The 18,260-nt window shown below is 35.1% G+C and overlaps 1 protein-coding gene across 1 annotated transcript in view; it reads left to right on the forward strand.

The window, feature by feature from the left end:
- The window catches only part of AP3B1 (adaptor-related protein complex 3, beta 1 subunit), a 271,170-nt gene that overhangs the window by 228,379 nt on the left and 24,531 nt on the right, over nucleotides 1-18,260 (forward strand). The window contains exons 22-23 of the mRNA XM_012664483.1: nucleotides 27-258; nucleotides 4,727-4,811. Of these exons, the coding sequence (XP_012519937.1) occupies nucleotides 27-258; nucleotides 4,727-4,811 (317 nt within the window). The remainder of the gene's footprint in view (nucleotides 1-26; nucleotides 259-4,726; nucleotides 4,812-18,260) is intronic.

Consider the following 18,260-nt stretch of genomic DNA (forward strand, 5'->3'; position numbering starts at 1 on the left):
TTTTTTCTTTTTCCTATGCGCAATAGGTCTCTACTCCTGTCTTTGTACCAATGAAAACTCATGTGCTGCTTCATCGAATGAGTGGAAAAGGACTAGCTGCCAATTATTACTTTCCAAGACAGCCTTGCATTTTTGGTGATAAGATGGTCTCTGTACAAATAACATTGAATAATACTACTGATCAAAAGATAGAAAATATCCACATAGGGGAAAAAAAACTTCCTATAGGCATACAAATGCATGTTTTTAATCCAATAGGTAAGTATTAATTCTCATTTAAAATCTTAACTATATTTGATAACTAAATGTGTTCATTTTAAAAGTAAAAGAGAATAATTTTTAGTAAAATAGTAAAATAGAATATTATCTTATTGACTATTAGCATACTCAGTTCATATTTGTTTTCCCTTTATAAACTGAATTTATCATACAAGATAAATATATTTGTTTGCCCTTAGTGAATCAGGTCCCAGCAATAGTAATACCAGTAGTGATGAAAGATAGATCTGCAGAATCAAAATTGCCCTCCTATTTTACCTATCTGCATCACCTTCCCCCACCTCTCTTCCTGGTCAGCTTCATTCCCTGCATGATTTTAGGTGGCTTATTGTGTATTAAAAGCAAGAAAATCAGTCTGCCTTTTTGAATACCATACTCCCATATCTCAAGACCCTTTTCTGTTTCCCTTCACGTTCTGTAAATTGAAGAGTGGAGGGAGCAAAGACTGAGAGGATGTACATTATTATTCTGCTTGTTTTCCTCTCTATGCATAGAATATAGAACAGCCCATAGTAGAGTACTGGTATTTACCCATATCATGTTTTTAAATATTTTTAATCTGTTGTCATCATTTAAAAATCAAGATGTTTTTACATTAAAAAAAAAAAGAAATCTCACTTTTCTTAGAACAAAGCATAAGATATGGCAGTACTGGTCCTATATTCCCACGTGCAACAACCAGCTGTTGTTGCAGCCTGTGCTTTCCAGGTTGCCTCTGTGCCCACTGCATCGTACTGTCTTCCCAACTAAGTGTCAGTGGCCATTTATCATCCCCTTTACATTTTTTAAGTATTTTGCTAAAAAATATACCCTTTAAAAATTAGGTGTAACAATCATATGTCTTACTTTGAATTTGACATAGTATAATATTTAGAATGTCTATCTCTATTCTTTCTGTTTTTTGGTAAGTAGAGATAGTCCTAAGGTTTAGTTGAGAGAAGCTTCAGGCAAAACTTCACTTAAAAGTGATATAAGGTGTGTGTCATTGTATCCTCCAAATGTTACAGTCAGAATGCTCCCTTTTACAATATAATAGTTCAGGTGAACAAAGCCTTTTGACCAGCATGAACTCAAATTCGGTAATCGGGCCTTCTTTACTCATTATTTCACATCACTATTCCATTTTTCTTCATCTTCGTATGAACTCTTTGGCATTGCTGAATTCTCTCCTGTATTTTCATGAGTCATTCAGTAAAGGAAGTCATTCTTTGTGTTATATTTTTACTCAAAGAAATAGAACAATTTCCGATCAGTAAAACCTGGCAAAGTTTTATAAGCAACCAAAGAAAAGAAGAGTTGAAGTAAGCTGATTTCAGAATCCACTTAATATCGTTTCTTAATGTTTTGATAATTAAGACAATTTAAAGAATACAACTTATCCTGATTTTTATTTAATTAATTTGTGACATTAATATATTGCCAAAGAATTATAGAATATCCAAATTTGTGTTCTTTTTTATTGCTTGTAATCCAGTCTTTTTTACCTCGTTAAAAAAATTAGTTTAAGAAGTGTCAAGCGGCTAATATATGAATTGTCTGAAGGTTGAAAATGTTATCCAAAGGTTAGAACAGTAGAACAGTATTAATTTTTCTTTGAGCTGGCATAATGAGTTGATGAGTTGACCTTTTGTTGGCCTATGTAGAATAGAAGAAATAAATATAATAAATTTCACAGTATGACCTTAACACAGAAATAAAATATGAATGTATACCATTGCCTTAGTGCTAGTTATAGGCTTTTCTTTTTCATTTTTAGACAAATTTTTATGACTGTATGTTTCATTCATTTTGTTGGCATTTATTGAATGCCTTCAAGATACTGAGTTCTTTCCCATGTGTGATATGTATTTGTGTATAACACCACTCTATTACCAATAGATTACAGTAGAGTTATAGATTATATAAATCAGTCCTCCAAAAACATCTTAACAATGCAACAAACAAATACCATATTTTCATGTTTTTGTGAAATAAGAGAGGTGAGATTTTTGTTTTATTTATTAAGTATATATGCACATTAAGGAGTCCAACAGTTTTCTTATTTGTCAGCAATCTGTTTTACTTTTGTCTATTTTTTAATATGTGATGATTTTTGTCTAGATTTGGCCCTGCCTTTAGCATGAAACTGGATTCCTTGCAAGAATATTAGGAATAGTGTGCCATTTTTTCCCAAAGGGACCAAGTATATAAGAGATTTTTTTTTAAGGCACAAAGAATAGCCTTAAGCTCTCTGCACTATATTCAGTGACTTTGCATTAACAGTTGACAAATTTGAATTCAGCTAAGATTTTACTAGTTACTGCATATATGTCACATCAAAGTACGTAGCATCCTATGTGATTTCATTTTTCCTTATTAATGATGTGGTATAACAGAGCCAGCATTGTTCAGCCTTTTCTACATAGCCATCGTAAGTATATAACAGCAAATCTAGAAGCATTATCCAAATATAGTCCCCTAGTTGGGTAAGCTTTCCCAATTTAGCAGGCTCCAAATATAAAAATCCGTTATGTGAATAATTTTATGCTGATCATTTTGCTCTTAAAGCATCTATATAATAAAACATGCCATTGATCACGAACTGTTCTCCAGAATTAAGATGGCACTAAGCTCACAGTTAATTATCTTAAGACTGAAGACAGTATCAAACAGTGTCAAAGAGTGCTATCAACAAGGCATCTTGAGAGCTGTCACTTTGTCAAATGAAATACAAGGATACATGATGAAGAGAGATCTAAATCATGAATGCCATAATATTTTGGAGATGATGGCATTTGCTACCAATGTCGTGTCAGATACAAACAAGACCGAACCCCAGTATATTTAGGGCACAGAAGAAGGCATTAAGCACATATATATAAATTTTGCATTAATCATTAAATGCGATTATTAATAATGAAAAATTAAATCACATGGGATGCCACCTACTTTGATGTGACAGTTGTATAGTAACTAGTAAAATCTTAGCTGAATTCAAATTCGTCAGCTATTAACACAAAGTCACTGAATACAGTGCAGAGAGCTTACGGCTATTCTTTGTGCCTTATATATATATATATTTTTTTTTTTTACCCTATTGTAAATAAATATATTTGCCAAAGATTTAGGCAGCAAGTCTTCTGGTATTTAAGCAGCATCCTGGCAAGTGTTAGGTTTATAAACAAATGAAATTCTAACTAGAATCAGCAAACCAACATCTATACCACTGAACAAACCAATAGCATTTTAAAGTCAGCATCAAACAAGTACTCTCTTATAATGCCTAATCTTCATTGAGCCTATGAGACATAAACATAATTCTTAATACATTAAACTTACTGAATTATTATTTCAACTGTACCATCATCTCTGTCCTGGTTAGTATTACATGGCAAATCATACTTACCAACAAGACCTAGGATCGTCACAGTCTACTGAATTGGAAGTGTGCTTGCTAAAATATAACTACATGTGACAAGATGTATGCAGAGTACATAAAGCTAAATATAAAGCTGTTGTATGGTATGGCTGCAGTTACACTGAAGATTTTGGGCAAAGTGGAAATAAAAAGTGGTTAGTTTCTACATAAAAATATATATTATATATACATACACATTTAAGATCTCCTCAGTTATTCTAAGGTATAGCCAAACTTTGGAGTCATAAAAAGAATGAAATTCTGTTGTTTGCCTTAAATTTTTTCATGGTTAGCTGAAAAAAAAAAAAACAGTACTATATTGGATATTGGTATAGTTATTTCTCATACTTGGTTAGTTGATAGATGAAGCTTCAGAAATTCCAAATCTATAAAATGTCCCTTTATTATTTGTTCTGTCAAGATAATCTAATGTGTCAGTAAGTTTTATTTCAGTAATGTTTTAAATAATGTATTTAGACTTATTTTGGTTTCAATAATGCCAATTCTTTTGGTTAATTTCTGAGTACATCTTAATTTTTTCTTCCAACTTTGCTTTAATTTGCATTTTTAAATTTAGGATTTTTTCCATTGAAAATTGGGAACATTGTTTAAAAATTACTTTTTAGATCTAGAATAAATATTTGAGTTTTAAGTAGCTAATCTCTTTTAAGATCCCAAAGTCCATTAGAGGTGTGCCAAACAGGAGCACATTTATTTCCTTCTCACTCTCAATGCCTATAGAGACAATAATGGAAATCGTGAAATTTCTCAGGAAAGTATGTTTCTGAAACAAAGTTTCTGAAACAAATAGATATAATATGTTTATTGGAGTATGTATAGAATTAAGTTGTGAAAAAGAAAACCTTCTAGCAGAATGCTGAGGTTACTTTATAATTTGCTTTAATATTATCAGTTTGAAATTTTTCTTATAAAGCGTCATTAAATTTGACTGTTTTAATCAAACTACAAACATTACGTACATTTTCAGTTTTTAGTTTGCCTCTTTTTCACACCTCCATGTTTTCATGTCTAAATTATCTCATTTCCTAGACTCTCTTGAGCCTGAGGGATCCATTACTGTTTCAATGGGTATTGACTTTTGTGATTCTACTCAGACTGCCAGTTTCCAGTTGTGGTAAGTTCAATTGTTCTTCTGTTTTTTATATCACTTGTTATGGATAGCAGATCAAAAAGTAGGCTTTCAACAGCTTTTTTTCTGTGAAAGACAAAACATTTAAACAAATGTGTTTTGCTTTGACGATGTTTAGATTGCCATGGAATAGTTGTACAAATTGTGTGCAGTATGTGTATTTTTAGTGTTTATTACACACCTAGCATTACTGTCTGCCGTATGTGATTGAAATTCATAGTTTTTTGGTTAAAGAAAGAAGACACTGCTAAGTAAATGTTTACTTATCTTAATGCTACAGTTTTGGAAAATTTATGAGAAAATCCTTGAGGAAAATCCAGGAGAAATTAAAAACTTTAATATTATTGAATAGACCCAGAGAAGATATCTTTTGAATCATCATACATTTTATCTTGAGCTTCTTCAGTGGAATATTATTGATACTGCCAGTACCTAAAACCCATAAATTATCTTCCTTTTTACTTTAATTTACAAACTGCTTTTAATAAAAATCAAAAGAATATTTATGCAGTTGGCAAAGCTTTCATAGCTGAATACTATTCAAAATAGCTTCTTTAGGATAGGATTTTGTTGTTATTGTTTTTATATAATGTTTTATACATTTTTGATGAAATTCAGTGTCTATTAGCAAATTAGTACAATTTAGTACATGCTATATTCATACGTCTTTGAGTATTATCCTTGAACTCTTTTTCTTTTTTATTTTTCTGATATAGGGCACAATTTGTTACTTTGAGTTAAAGTTGCTTTGTTTTTATTCTAAAAAGAATTGAGACATTTTATTTATCTAAATTTTAGCCAGCTTAGAATAGAATTTGTTATGATTAAAAATCTTCAGGTTTTAGAAATGGACATTTTAAAATAGATTTATAGATTAAATATAGTGAACCTTTCATTTTCGTACACCTTTTCAGTTTACCAGTGACTCAGGCCTAATATTATACTTTTTATTGCCGAGAACCTGCAGTGATAAATATAAGCAATGTAGCACAACACATTGATTTTATGCAGATCATCACCTTTATGTTTTGGGAGGTCTGCTATATTAGTGATATATAAAAACTGATTACTTTTCCCAACATTGCCTAGTAATTGTTTATTATTTTTCTATTAGACAAACAACACAGATCAATATTACTGAACACCAGACTATGAGTAACATCACTCCAAATAGATTTGCCTCCAACACTAGAGGTATATTCATTTTAATGATTTGGACAATGTGAACCCAATGACAAAGCTCATGTACCAAGTTAGACCAAAATTAAGAGCTAAAAATATTGCTTTTTCTTATCAATTTATGTAAAGAACCTTTTGATTCCTATGTTAGGGTTTTTTTTCCCCAATATTTTTATTACAAAGAACTCCTTTGTAGTCTGTTGGACATGATTTGCATTTTGTCTTTCACAATTAACTAAGTCCCTTTAGGGATAAATATGCAGGTATATTTGATTTTTATCTTATGTTGGGAAGTATGAGCAATTTTTTTCTCCATTTCTTTTAAACTAATTTTAGGAAAATAGTAAATTTATTTGACATAGAAAATAGTCTTAGCTATTCTAAGCATTTACATTATTATTTTTCTGTTGTAAAGGTATAAATTAGTTATTTATTTTAGATTTTATTAAGCACAAAAGCATGCTAGATCAAAAATTATTTTTTCTATGTTCCAAAAAGAGCACTTTGTCTTGCATCAAATGTAATTGATCCTGAAGCAGTGTAATCACAATTACTCACTTTCTTAATTGGCCTGCCCAAAATCACAAAATGGAAACCGATCGACAGTGTTTAAATCAATAGCTTCATAGTAGTGCTAGTGGGGGTAGGGAGATAGTGTGGTAATGGGTAGATCAATTGGTCTTAGATGCCAATCACTGACTTTGCCTTTTGCATAGTAAATAGCACTTTTTGCTTAGTGATGTGCTGTATTACTCTTGGTAGTTCAATAAAAAGAAAAAAAAGCAAGAATGGCTGATATTGAATTTTTTCCTTGAAATATATTATACAAATCAATACATAAAATTATAGGTAATAAGTATATTTGATAAGATGCCTTCGGAAATGCAGAAGCCTTCAGAAACATGTACTATAAACCTTTGAGGTTCTCTTCTGTTTATTAGAAGAAAAGGAATAAGAGTAAAATGATCCTACCTTAGCTTCTAGGTTAATTTTATATCATTATAGTTATATCTATAGGTAAATAGATATAGACAGAACTATTACATAAAGCTATATAGTTATAGGGATATTTGGTAAGTGTTAATGTCTCCTTTTTGCTTTGCATTTTAAATTGTTATCAAATTAAGTTCTTGATTAAATTTATTGAGATTGAATAGACGCATGGTATACATAAATATATCTCTCTAAAAGTTGATTCAGTGCATAAACAGATCCTCATCCTTATAATTAGTAGGTATGAATGTATTAACCAGTATGAAAAATAATATGGCTTGGCACAAGTTAGAGGACTGAGCACTTGTATTCACCTTTCCTTTCCATCAAAAAGACAGAAAATACATTCTTTAAAAGAGAATGAACACCAAAAGAATAAGAAAGAAGGTCATTAGCTTACCAGAAATTGTGAAGAATTATTGACAGCTAGAAAGCAAATAAGAGCAGATAAACAATACCAGAGAAAATAAAAATGCAGGGCAAAACACCCGTGGGAGAAAACTGCTTATAATTGTTAAAACAAATCTGACACAATATCAAGCATACAGTGAATAAGTGAAAAGAAAAGTTAATATGGTCATCAGAGAATTAAAAAACTACTTCTAACCCCCAGTTCTCCAACCTTACCCCCAGCAGCAGGCAGCAGACACATTTAATTTGAGACCTAAAAAAAGCACTGCAAAGAAAATGAACCACTTGCCTGGGAAAGACTTTTGGTGTAGACGTGGGAACCCAAGAGTGTTTAGCACGTTTGAGTTTGTGTGAAGGAGGCAAGGATGGTCAGAAATAAGTTGAAATGCAGCTCCATCCAAGAGAATATCTACCCACGATATTCTCAAATCCTTTATCACTAGAGTAAAGCCAATCTTAAATCTGTTGGTGGAGAGGAAAGACCATTGCCTACCTGCCTTCCAACTTCATGTCCATATAACCAGTCAGTATCTCACCCACTCAGTCAGCTCACCTAAGGAAAAGGTGACTTATAGTAGTAATAGTCACTAACATTTATCAAGTACTTGCAGTGTGTTAGGTACTGTTCTGAACACTTGCATTAGATGTGTCAATTTGTTTAATTCTCACAAAAATATTGTAAGTTTTATTAATTTTTTTTTCAAGACAGGATCTCACTCTGTCACCCTGGGTAGAGTACAGTGGCATCATCATAGCTCACTGCAACCTCAAACTCCCAGGCTTGGGCAATCCGCCTCCTTCAGCCTCCTAAGTAGCTGGGACCACAGATGTGTGCCAACACACACAGCTAGGTTTTTTTATTTTTTGTAGAAATGGGGTCTCATTATGGTGCTCAGGCTGCTCTCAAACTCCTAGGCTTATGCGATCCTCCTGCCTTGGCCTCCCAAAGTCCTGGGATTGCAGGCATGAGCCACCATACCCAGCCAATATTTTTTTTAATGTTTTTATTTTAGAGCATTAATCTGTCATCCTGTAAGTATTATTACCCCATTTTATAGATGAGTAAACTGAGGCACAAGAAGATTAAGAAACTGGTCTAAAATCTTATAACGAATAGGTAGCAGAACTTGCCGTGTGTGTTAAGCCTAGTCCTTCATTATAAACATAAATGGACAACTTAGGATGACCAAACTTTTGAAGGAAAGCAGCAACTAATACGAAGACCCACTGACCATGAAGGGAGCAAACAGTTTAAAAAAGAGAAAAGATATTTTTAAAAATTATAACTAATAGATCAAGAGAACACTGTATCCATAAAGTAAGAATATACTGTGTGTTATGAAAAAGGAACAACTAGAAAATTTTAAAAGTATTCTTGGGAATTTAAAAATATAATACCAAAAGAAATTCAGTAAAAGCATAATGGAATGGACATAGCTGAATACTGATTTAGAGTGTTCTAGAAGAAAGGGTCAAGAAAATCAACTGGAATAGAAGGAAAAAGGCAGAGAGGCAGAATAGGAAAGAAAAGTTAAAAGGATCAGTTTATCTAATAGGAGATCTGGAAGGAAAGAAAAGAGAAAATGGAGGGAAGAAATAATTTTAAAAATAAATTATATAAGAACATTTTCCCAAAGAAAAGAAATGCACAAGCCTTCAGATTGAAAAGGCTCATCAACGGCCAAACAGGATGAATAAGAAAAACTCAAACCCACATCCTGCGGGGGGAAAAAATGGCGGACTAGAAGCCCCCTATCAGCATGGCTCCCAAGGAAAGAAGTGAAAGGTGCAGGCAACTGCCTACATAATGATCGGTCTTCTCTGAAGCAGCATTGTGAAATCACAGAGAAGCAACATGGGACACTCAAGAGTGGGGAAAAAAGGTGACGGGTAATATATATATATAAAACAAGATCAGAGAATGCTCCGGGAACAATAGAGCGCACTGGGACACCAGGCTCACTGGCGCAGTGTGAACTGAATTGCAAGATGGCTCCCACCACCCCCACAGCCCTTTGCTTTGTCGTACCGAGGACCTGCCTGGAGTCTGTGCAGAGCCACTGTACTGGACAACAGGCAAGGTGGGCATTGGGCAGCAGCTAAAGCCATCCTGAACTCTTGGGTGCGCCATGCCAGGTCTGCACAGGGCCGGGGAGGGAGTGGACTGACTGTGGCTTCCCTGAGCCATACCCGGTGAATTGAAGCCAAGCACTGCTCCCCTAGAGCACAATGGGAGGTGAGCATGGATTTGACTGGGGCACAGGAGGCTCCGACCTGAGAGGCTTTGGGCGACTGCTTCAGCAGGTCCTGGTTGAGGAGTGGAGAACTCCCCAGTTCCTCGGCCGCCAGAACTGACATCTGCCCACCTGACTTGGCATCCGGGGGGGCCCCTGAGCATGTGGAACAGCCTGCCACTTGCTCGCCCTGACTCCGCCCCCAAGGCCCCAAATCCCTCCTGCCTGCTTGGCCCTGACCCTGCCCTCCAGGTCGAATCAGCCCCAACATCTGCATGGCCCTGTTTCTGGCTCTTCCACCCTGCTCAGAAGCTCTGCTTCTGGCTCCTTCCCAATCCCCACTCTGAGGCTCTCACCCCGGAGCCCAACTCTCTGCCTCTGTGCCTCCAGAACCCCACCAGACCCGAAACACTATCCCCAAGTCTCCACCCCAGAGCCTCCACCACTGCAGCAGGGCCAAAAGAATTGCTCCAAAGTGCAACACCCTGCCAGGGACCCCCAAGCCTCAAGCCGCCAGTACACTGCGACCTTGTTTGAGCAAATGCACACAACCTGGGAACCCACAACTGCATCCAGCTACTGCTGTTAACTCTGTGGGGAAAACCTGGGTAGAGCAATCCCCACAACACCAGCCTCAGTGAAGAGGGTCTCGCCCAGCTCCCAACTCGAACATCCTACAACTATCTGGTGAACAGCCCAAAACCCAACATAAACAGCATTCAGCACAGACTAGAGCAGGAACAATCACAGGCAAACAGAACGAGTCAGAACAGCTACATTACAGGCTTCTAGTGCACACACCTGGCCCCTGTGTCAACATTCCACAGTAGGGGGTGAAAAAAGAGCACCATCTAGTGACCTCCCTTTAATCAAGTAGGAGAGTTTCCAGAAAACTTATTAGCCCTAAAATGAGAAAAGAGGTCTCAGATGAGACAAAACCAGCAAAAGAACCCTGGCAACATGAAAAATCAAAACAGATCAACACCCCCAAGGGATCACAATGGAGCTACAGCAGTGAACTCCAACTAGAAGAAAATTGTCAAATGACAGAAATGGAATTCAGAATATGGATGGCAAATAAGATGAATGAAATTGAAGAGAAAGTTGAAAATTAACACAAGCCCAAAAAATATTTCAGGATATGAATGAAAAAGCCATGAAATAACTGTACACAATTAGGAAAGATATAATAGAACTTAAAGAAATGAAAGAGTCATTCAGGGATTTTCAAAACACAGCAGAAAGTTTCAGCAACGGATTAAGCCAAGGAGAAGGAAGAATCTCAGAGCTTGAAGACAAGGATCTTGAGCTAACTCAGTCATTTAAAGAAGACGGAAGAGAACAACAAAGACAGAGCAATCACTTAGAGAGATATGGGACTACGTGAAGTGAACAAACATACAAATTATAGGTATCCCAGAGGGAGAAGCAGCATAGAAAATCTTTTTGAGGGAATTATTGAGTAAATTTCCCTAGTATCACCAGAGATCCAGACATCCAGATACAAGATGGTCATAGAACTATGGGAAGATCTACAGCAAATAGGACATCTCCAAGACACATAGTAATCAACCTGGCCAAAGTCAAAATGAAAGAGAAAATTCTACAAGCAGCTAGATGTAAGCAACAACTGGCCTACAAGGGAAAACCCATCAGAATAACAGCAGACTTCTCAGCAGAAACCTTACAAGCCAGAAGGGAGTGGGCCCCCATCTTCAATCTTCTTAAACAGAACAACTGCTAGCCTAGAGTTTTGTACCCTGCAAAACTAAGTTTCACATTTGATGGAGAAACTAAGTCTTTCCCAGACAAGCAAACATTGAGGAAATTTGTCATAACTAGACCTGCCCTGCAGGAAGTACTCAGATCTGCATTATACTGGATTAGCACAATAGACAACCCCCAGTGTAAAATCACCCAAAAGCTAAAGGTCAAAGCCCAGATACCACAATGGCTCAAGAGGTAAAACAAAGGAATAAAGTTCTATGCAACAAGATGAACAGAAATCCACCCCACTTATCTATTCTTTCAATAAATGTGAGTGGCTGGAATTCCCCACTGAAGAGACATAGGCTGGCTGAATGGATAAAAAAAATACAAGCCAAATATCTTCTGTCTCCAGGAAATGCATCTAACCCACACAGACTCATTCAGACTCAAGGTAAAGAGATGGAAAACAATACTCCATACAAATGCAAACTAAAAGAAAGCTGGTATAACCATTCTCATGTCAGATAACATAGACTTCAAATCAACAAAAGTAAAGAAAGACAAAGACGGTCATTATATAATGGTGAAGAGAACACTTCAACAAGAAGACATAAAAATCCTACATATTTATACACCTAACACAGGTATGCCCAGATTCATAAGGCAAACCCTACTTAATCCAAACAAAATGATAAACAGGAGCATCGTATAGCCAAGGACTTCAACACCCCACTGACAGAACTGGACAGAACCTCCAAGTACAAAATAAACAAAAAACAGTGGACTTAAACAGAACTCCAGAACAAATGGGCCTACCAGACACTTAAAGAACATTTTACTGCAAAACTACTCAATATATGTTCTTCTCATCAGCTCACGGAATATTTTCTAAGATTGATCACATCCTAGGCCACAAAACATGTCTCAACAAACTTAAAAAAATAAAAATTATAACATGTATCTTCTCAGACCACACTGGAATAAAATTAGAAATCAATTCAAAAGAAGCACTCAACTCTACTAAAAGTCAAGGAAATTAAACAAACTACTACTGAATGATTATTGGGTCAAGGAGGAAATTAAGATGAAAATCAAAAGATTCTTTGAACTAAATGACAAAGGGAATACAAGTTACTAAAATTTGTGAGATTCTGCAATAGCAGTTCTACGAGGAAAATCCGTACCCTTAAATGCCTACATCCAAGAGACAGAAAGATCAGAAATCAATAATCTGATGCATCATCTCAAGGAATTGGAAAAGGAAGAGCAAACCAGTGCCAGACCCAGCAGAAGAAAAGAAATAACTAAGGTCAGAGCAGAACTAAATGAAATCAATAATAAAAGAATTATACAGAAAATTAATGAAACAAAAAGTTGGTTCTTTGAAAACATAAACAAAATCGACAGGCTTTTCACTAGGTTAACCAGAAACAACAAAGGAAGGACCCATTTCTGATTGAGATTTCTCAATCAGAAATGAAAAAGGATATACTACAACTGATACCATGGAAATACAAAATATCATCTCTGAATACTATAAAAATATCTATGCACATAAACTTGAAAACATTGAGGAAATGGACAAATTCTTGGAAACAACCTCCCTAGGCTGAATCAGGAAGAAATAGAACTCCTGAACAGACCAATATCAAGTAATGAAATTGAAGCAGCAATAAAAAATCTTCCAACACAGAAAGTCCCAAACTTGATGGTTTCACAGCTGAATTTTGCCAGACCTACAAAAAGCTAGTACCTGGACTGCAGAAATTATTTTATAAGATCGAGAAGGAAGGAATCCTCCCCAACTCATTGTACAAAGCCAATATCACCTTGATACCAAATCCAGGAAAGGACACAACAAAAAAAGAAAACTACGGACCAATATCCCTTATGAATATAGATGCAAAAATTCTCAGTAAAATCTTAGCAAACCTAATTCAGCTGCACAACAAAAAAATAATCCACCATGACCTGGTAGGCTTCATCCCAGAAATGCAAGGATGATTCAACATACACAAATCTATAAATAGAAGCAAAAGCAAAGACCATATGATTCTCTCAATAGATGCAGAAAAAGCATTTGACAAAATTCAGCACCCTTTTATGATAACAAATCTTAACAACAGGCATAGATGGAACATACCTCAAAAATATAAAAGCAATATATAACAAATCCACAGAGAACATCATACTAAATGGAGAAAAATTGAAAGCACTCCCACTTAGAACTGGAACCAGACAAGGTTGCCCATTGTTACCACTTCTATTCAATATAGTGCTGGAAGTCCTAGCCAGAGCAATCCGGCAAGAAAAGGAAATCAAGGGTATCTAAATGGGGAAAAAAGAGGTCAAACTATCACTCTTTGCTGATGATAAGATCTTATATCTAGAAAACCCCAAAGATTCTGCCAAAAGACTCCTGGAATTGATGAATGAATTCAGCAAAGTCTTAGTTTACAAAATCAAGGTACACAAATCAGTAGCATTCCTATACACCAACAACAAACCGAGAATCAAATCAAAGACTTAATACCTTTCACAATATCAACAGAGAAAATAAAATACCTAGGAAAATATTTAACCAAGAAGGTGAAAGATCTCTACGGAGAGAACTACGAATCACTGAAGAAAGAAAAACACATATGAAAAAACATATCATCTATCGGCAGACTCAACATTGTTAAAATGTCTATACAACCCAAAGTGATTTAGAGATTCAGTGCAATCCCCATTAAAATAACATCATTTTTTGCAGGTCTAGAAAAAATAATTCTTTATATGGAACCAGAAAAGACCCTGTATAGACAAAGCAACCGTAAGCAAAAAGAACAAATTGGGAGGCATCAATTTACCAGACTTCAAGCTACCCCACAAGCCTCTAGTAACCAAAACAACATGGTACTGGCACAAGAACAGAGACATAGACCACTGGATCAGAACAGAGAACCCAGATATAAAAGCATCCTTATATTACCATCTGATCTTTGACAAAGCAGACAAAAACATACACTGGGGAAAAGAATCCCTATTCAATAAATGGTGCTGGGAAAATTGGATAGCCACATGTAAAAGACTGAAACATGATTCACCACTCATAAAAATTAATTCCTGATGGGTAACAGACTTAAACCTAAGGCATGAAACTATAATAATTCTGGAAGAAGAGGCTGGAAAATCTTGATATCAGCCTAGGCAAAGAATTTATGAAGAAGACCCCAAAAGCTATCACAGCAATAACAAAAATAAATAAATGGGACCTGATTAAGTTAAAAAGCTTCTACACAGGCAAGGAAACAATCAATAGAGTGAACAGACAACCTACAGAATGGGAGAAAATATTTGCATGCTATACATCTGGTAAAAGACTGATAAAAGAATCTACAAAGAACTCAAGCAAATCAGCAAGAAAAAAATCAACCCCATTGAAAAGTGGGCTAACGATATGAACAGAAACTTTTCAAAAGAAGATAGAATAAAGGCTAATAAACATATGAAAAGATGTGCAACATCTCTAATCATCAGGGAAATGCAAATCAAAACCACAACGAGTTATCACCTAACTCCAGTGAGAATGGCTTTTATCAAAAAGTCCCAAAACAACAGATGCTGGAGTGGATGCAGAGAAAAAGGAACACTTACACACTGTTGGTGGGACTGCAAACTATAGAACCTCTATGGAAAGTAGAATGGAGAGATACCTCAAAGAACTAACAGTAGACCTACCATTTGATCCAGCAATCCCACCACTGGGTGTTTACCCAAAGAAAAAAAAGAAATTTTATAAAAAAGACATTTGCACTCAAATGTTTATAGCAGCACTATTCACAGTCGCAAAGATGTGGAAACAAGCCCAAGTGCCCATCAATACATGAGTGAATTAATAAAATGTGATGTATGTATACCATGGAGTATTACTCAGCTATAAAAAAAAATGGTGAACTAATACCTTTTGTAACAACCTGGATGGAACTGGAGACCATCCTCCTAAGTGAAGTATCACAAGAATGGAAAAACAATACCACATGTACTCACTATTAAATTGGAAATAATTGATCAACACAAGCACATATGGTATAAAATTCAACAGAATTCAAGCAGGTGGGAGAGGTAGGAGAGGATGGGTAAATTCACTCATAACGGGTACAATGCACACTATTGGATTGATGGGCACACATATATCTTTGACTCAAACTGTACAAAAGCAATTTATGTAACCAAACGTGTGTATTCCCGTAATATTCTGAAATTTAAAAAAAAAAAAAAAAAAAGACCGGGCACGGTGGCTCACGCCTGTAATCCTAGCACTCTGGAGGCCGAGGCGGGCGGATTGTTTGAGCTCAGGAGTTCGAAACCAGCCTGAGCAAGAGCGAGACCCCCGTCTCTACTAAAGATAGAAAGAAATTAATCGGACAACTAAAAATATATAGAAAAAATTAGCTGGGCATGGTGGCGCATGCCTGTAGTCCCAGCTACTTGGGAGGCTGAGGCAGGAGGATTGCTTGAGCCCAGGAGTTTGAGGTTGCTGTGAGCTAGGCTGACGCCACGGCACTCACTCTAGCCCGGGCAAAAGAGTGAGACTCTGTCTCAAAAAAAAAAAAAAAAAAAAGATGACCACATCCTGGTGAAATTCTAGAAAAGAAGATAACTACCCTAATATTTTCCAAAGTGTAGAAAAAAGCAGCTTGCCTAAGAAAGAACCAGAACGAGAATGGTATCAGATTTCTCATCAGTATTGACATCAGTTCAGGAGGCCAGGAGGCAAAGGACATGACCATTAAAATTTTAAGGATACCACAGTCATTTTTCAGCCAAGCAAAGACTATATCTGTTTACCACATATAGACCCTTTCTAAAAGGATTGCTTAAAGATAAACTGTATTAGAATTTTTTTTAAAAAAAATTGGAGACAGAGCCTGACACAGTGGTGCATGCCTATAGTCCCAGCTACTTTGGAAACTGAGGCAGGAGGATCACTTTTGGCCAAGAGTTCAAGGCTGCAGTAAGCTATGATCGCACCTGTGAATAGCCCCTACATTCCAGTCTGAGCAACATAGTAAGATCATGTCTCTTAAAAACAGTTAAACAACAACAAAAGAAACACAACCAAGACAGACAAAAGCAGAATCAAAAAAAAAAAAAGTGGACAAAGAATTCTACCTATAAAATCCATCAACGTGTAAAAATAATTGTTGACACATAATGTAAAAAATAAATGTTAATAATAAACTGGAACCAAAATCCCAACATGGACAAGTATGAGAGGGAATGATGGTGTACTAGGGTTCTTATCATATTTGGCAAGAGGATTGATGGATAACCACTAAAATAATAGAAATATGATATATTATAACTTTTAGACAACTACAGGGAAGAAGAAAAGGAGCAATGAAAACTTCATCAGTTTAACCAAGGGAAAGAGGAAAAAAGCAGTTAATCTTAATAGAAAACAAAATAAGATGGATACAAGGGATCAAACATACCACACATACTAATTTTCACAATTCATGTCAGTGAATTAAATTCTACTTTTTTTAAACAGGCAAAACCCAAAATGTAATGCATGCTATTTATAAGAACCCTACCTAAAAGAGAATGATACAGAAAAATTGAGAACAGAAAGATGAATTGTATGTGTATTTATCAGATAGATGTGCTAAAACTAGAAAAATAAAAAAGCATTTCTGGTAAAAATTAATAATAATATTTTCTGTTCATTGCAATCCTCCAAGAAAATGTAACAGTTACAAACCTTTAAACCACATAGCTGTGTAATTTATAAAGCATAAACTAATACAAATGCTTGGAGAAATTGACACGGCCATGATCATGATATATTTTAACACATCAGAAATTGGTAAATCCAAGGATAGATAAACAGAAATATGCAGTGTTAATAATTTAGTTATCAAACTTTATCTAAGATATGTGCATGTAAAAAGAATTCTTTTTGTTTCCTGAATACAGAAAACACACATTTTTTAAAGCACTTTTAGGATGTACAAAAAAAATAGAAAAACTATGGGCTAATTAATGATTAAAGAAAAAAGAAGACACCTAAAAAAGATTAGCGAGGAGAAAGATGATAAAACACAGAGATCTTCTAAATTACAAAATAATACTATGTATAATTCTACACCAATAAATTGGAACATTTAGATGAAATTAATGGTTTCCTAGAAAAATATAAATTAGAAATAAAAAAGCTTAAATTGTATCAGAACTTCAAAAAAGAGACAATCTTATTATTTAAACTTTTCTAAAACAAAGGAAAATGGAAAGCATCCCGTATCATTCTATAAGGCTAACAACACTCTGATTTTAAAGCCCAAAAGAATAACACATGAATGTGGACATTCCTTGATGTTATAAATTCAATCACTTCTGGGCCATGCAAGTTAACCATACCCACATGAAATATCAGAAACATTCTCTGTTAAGTCAGAAAAGCAAAACAAAGATATTCACTCTCAATACGGCATTTCACATTATAATGGAAGTTCTAGCCAGTAGAGAAAAGCAACTAAAAGCAGTTAGCAATATAAAACCTAGAAAGGAAGAAACAAAATTATAATTTTTATTCAATATAATTATTAACCCAGAAAGTCTTAGAATCAACAGAAAATCTATTATTAATATATAAACTAATGAGTTTAGAAAGGCGGTACAAATACTTGTGTGTGGGGAGGGGGACCCTGAAATGTTCCTAAAGGCCATAAAAGAAGATATAAATAAAATGTAAAGAAATAAATAAAATGATAAAAATAAGAAATAATAAATATACTATGTTCCTCAATGTAAGACAATGGTCTCCCTCAAATTAATCTTCAAGTTCAAGGTGATCCTAAATTCCAGTAGGCCTTTTCAAGGTACTTGACAAATTTCTAAAATTCAACTGGAAAGAAAATGT

The sequence above is a fragment of the Propithecus coquereli genome, unplaced genomic scaffold (genome assembly GCF_000956105.1).
Source record: "Propithecus coquereli isolate 6110/MARCELLA unplaced genomic scaffold, Pcoq_1.0 Scaffold9, whole genome shotgun sequence".
Lineage (NCBI taxonomy): Eukaryota > Metazoa > Chordata > Mammalia > Primates > Indriidae > Propithecus > Propithecus coquereli.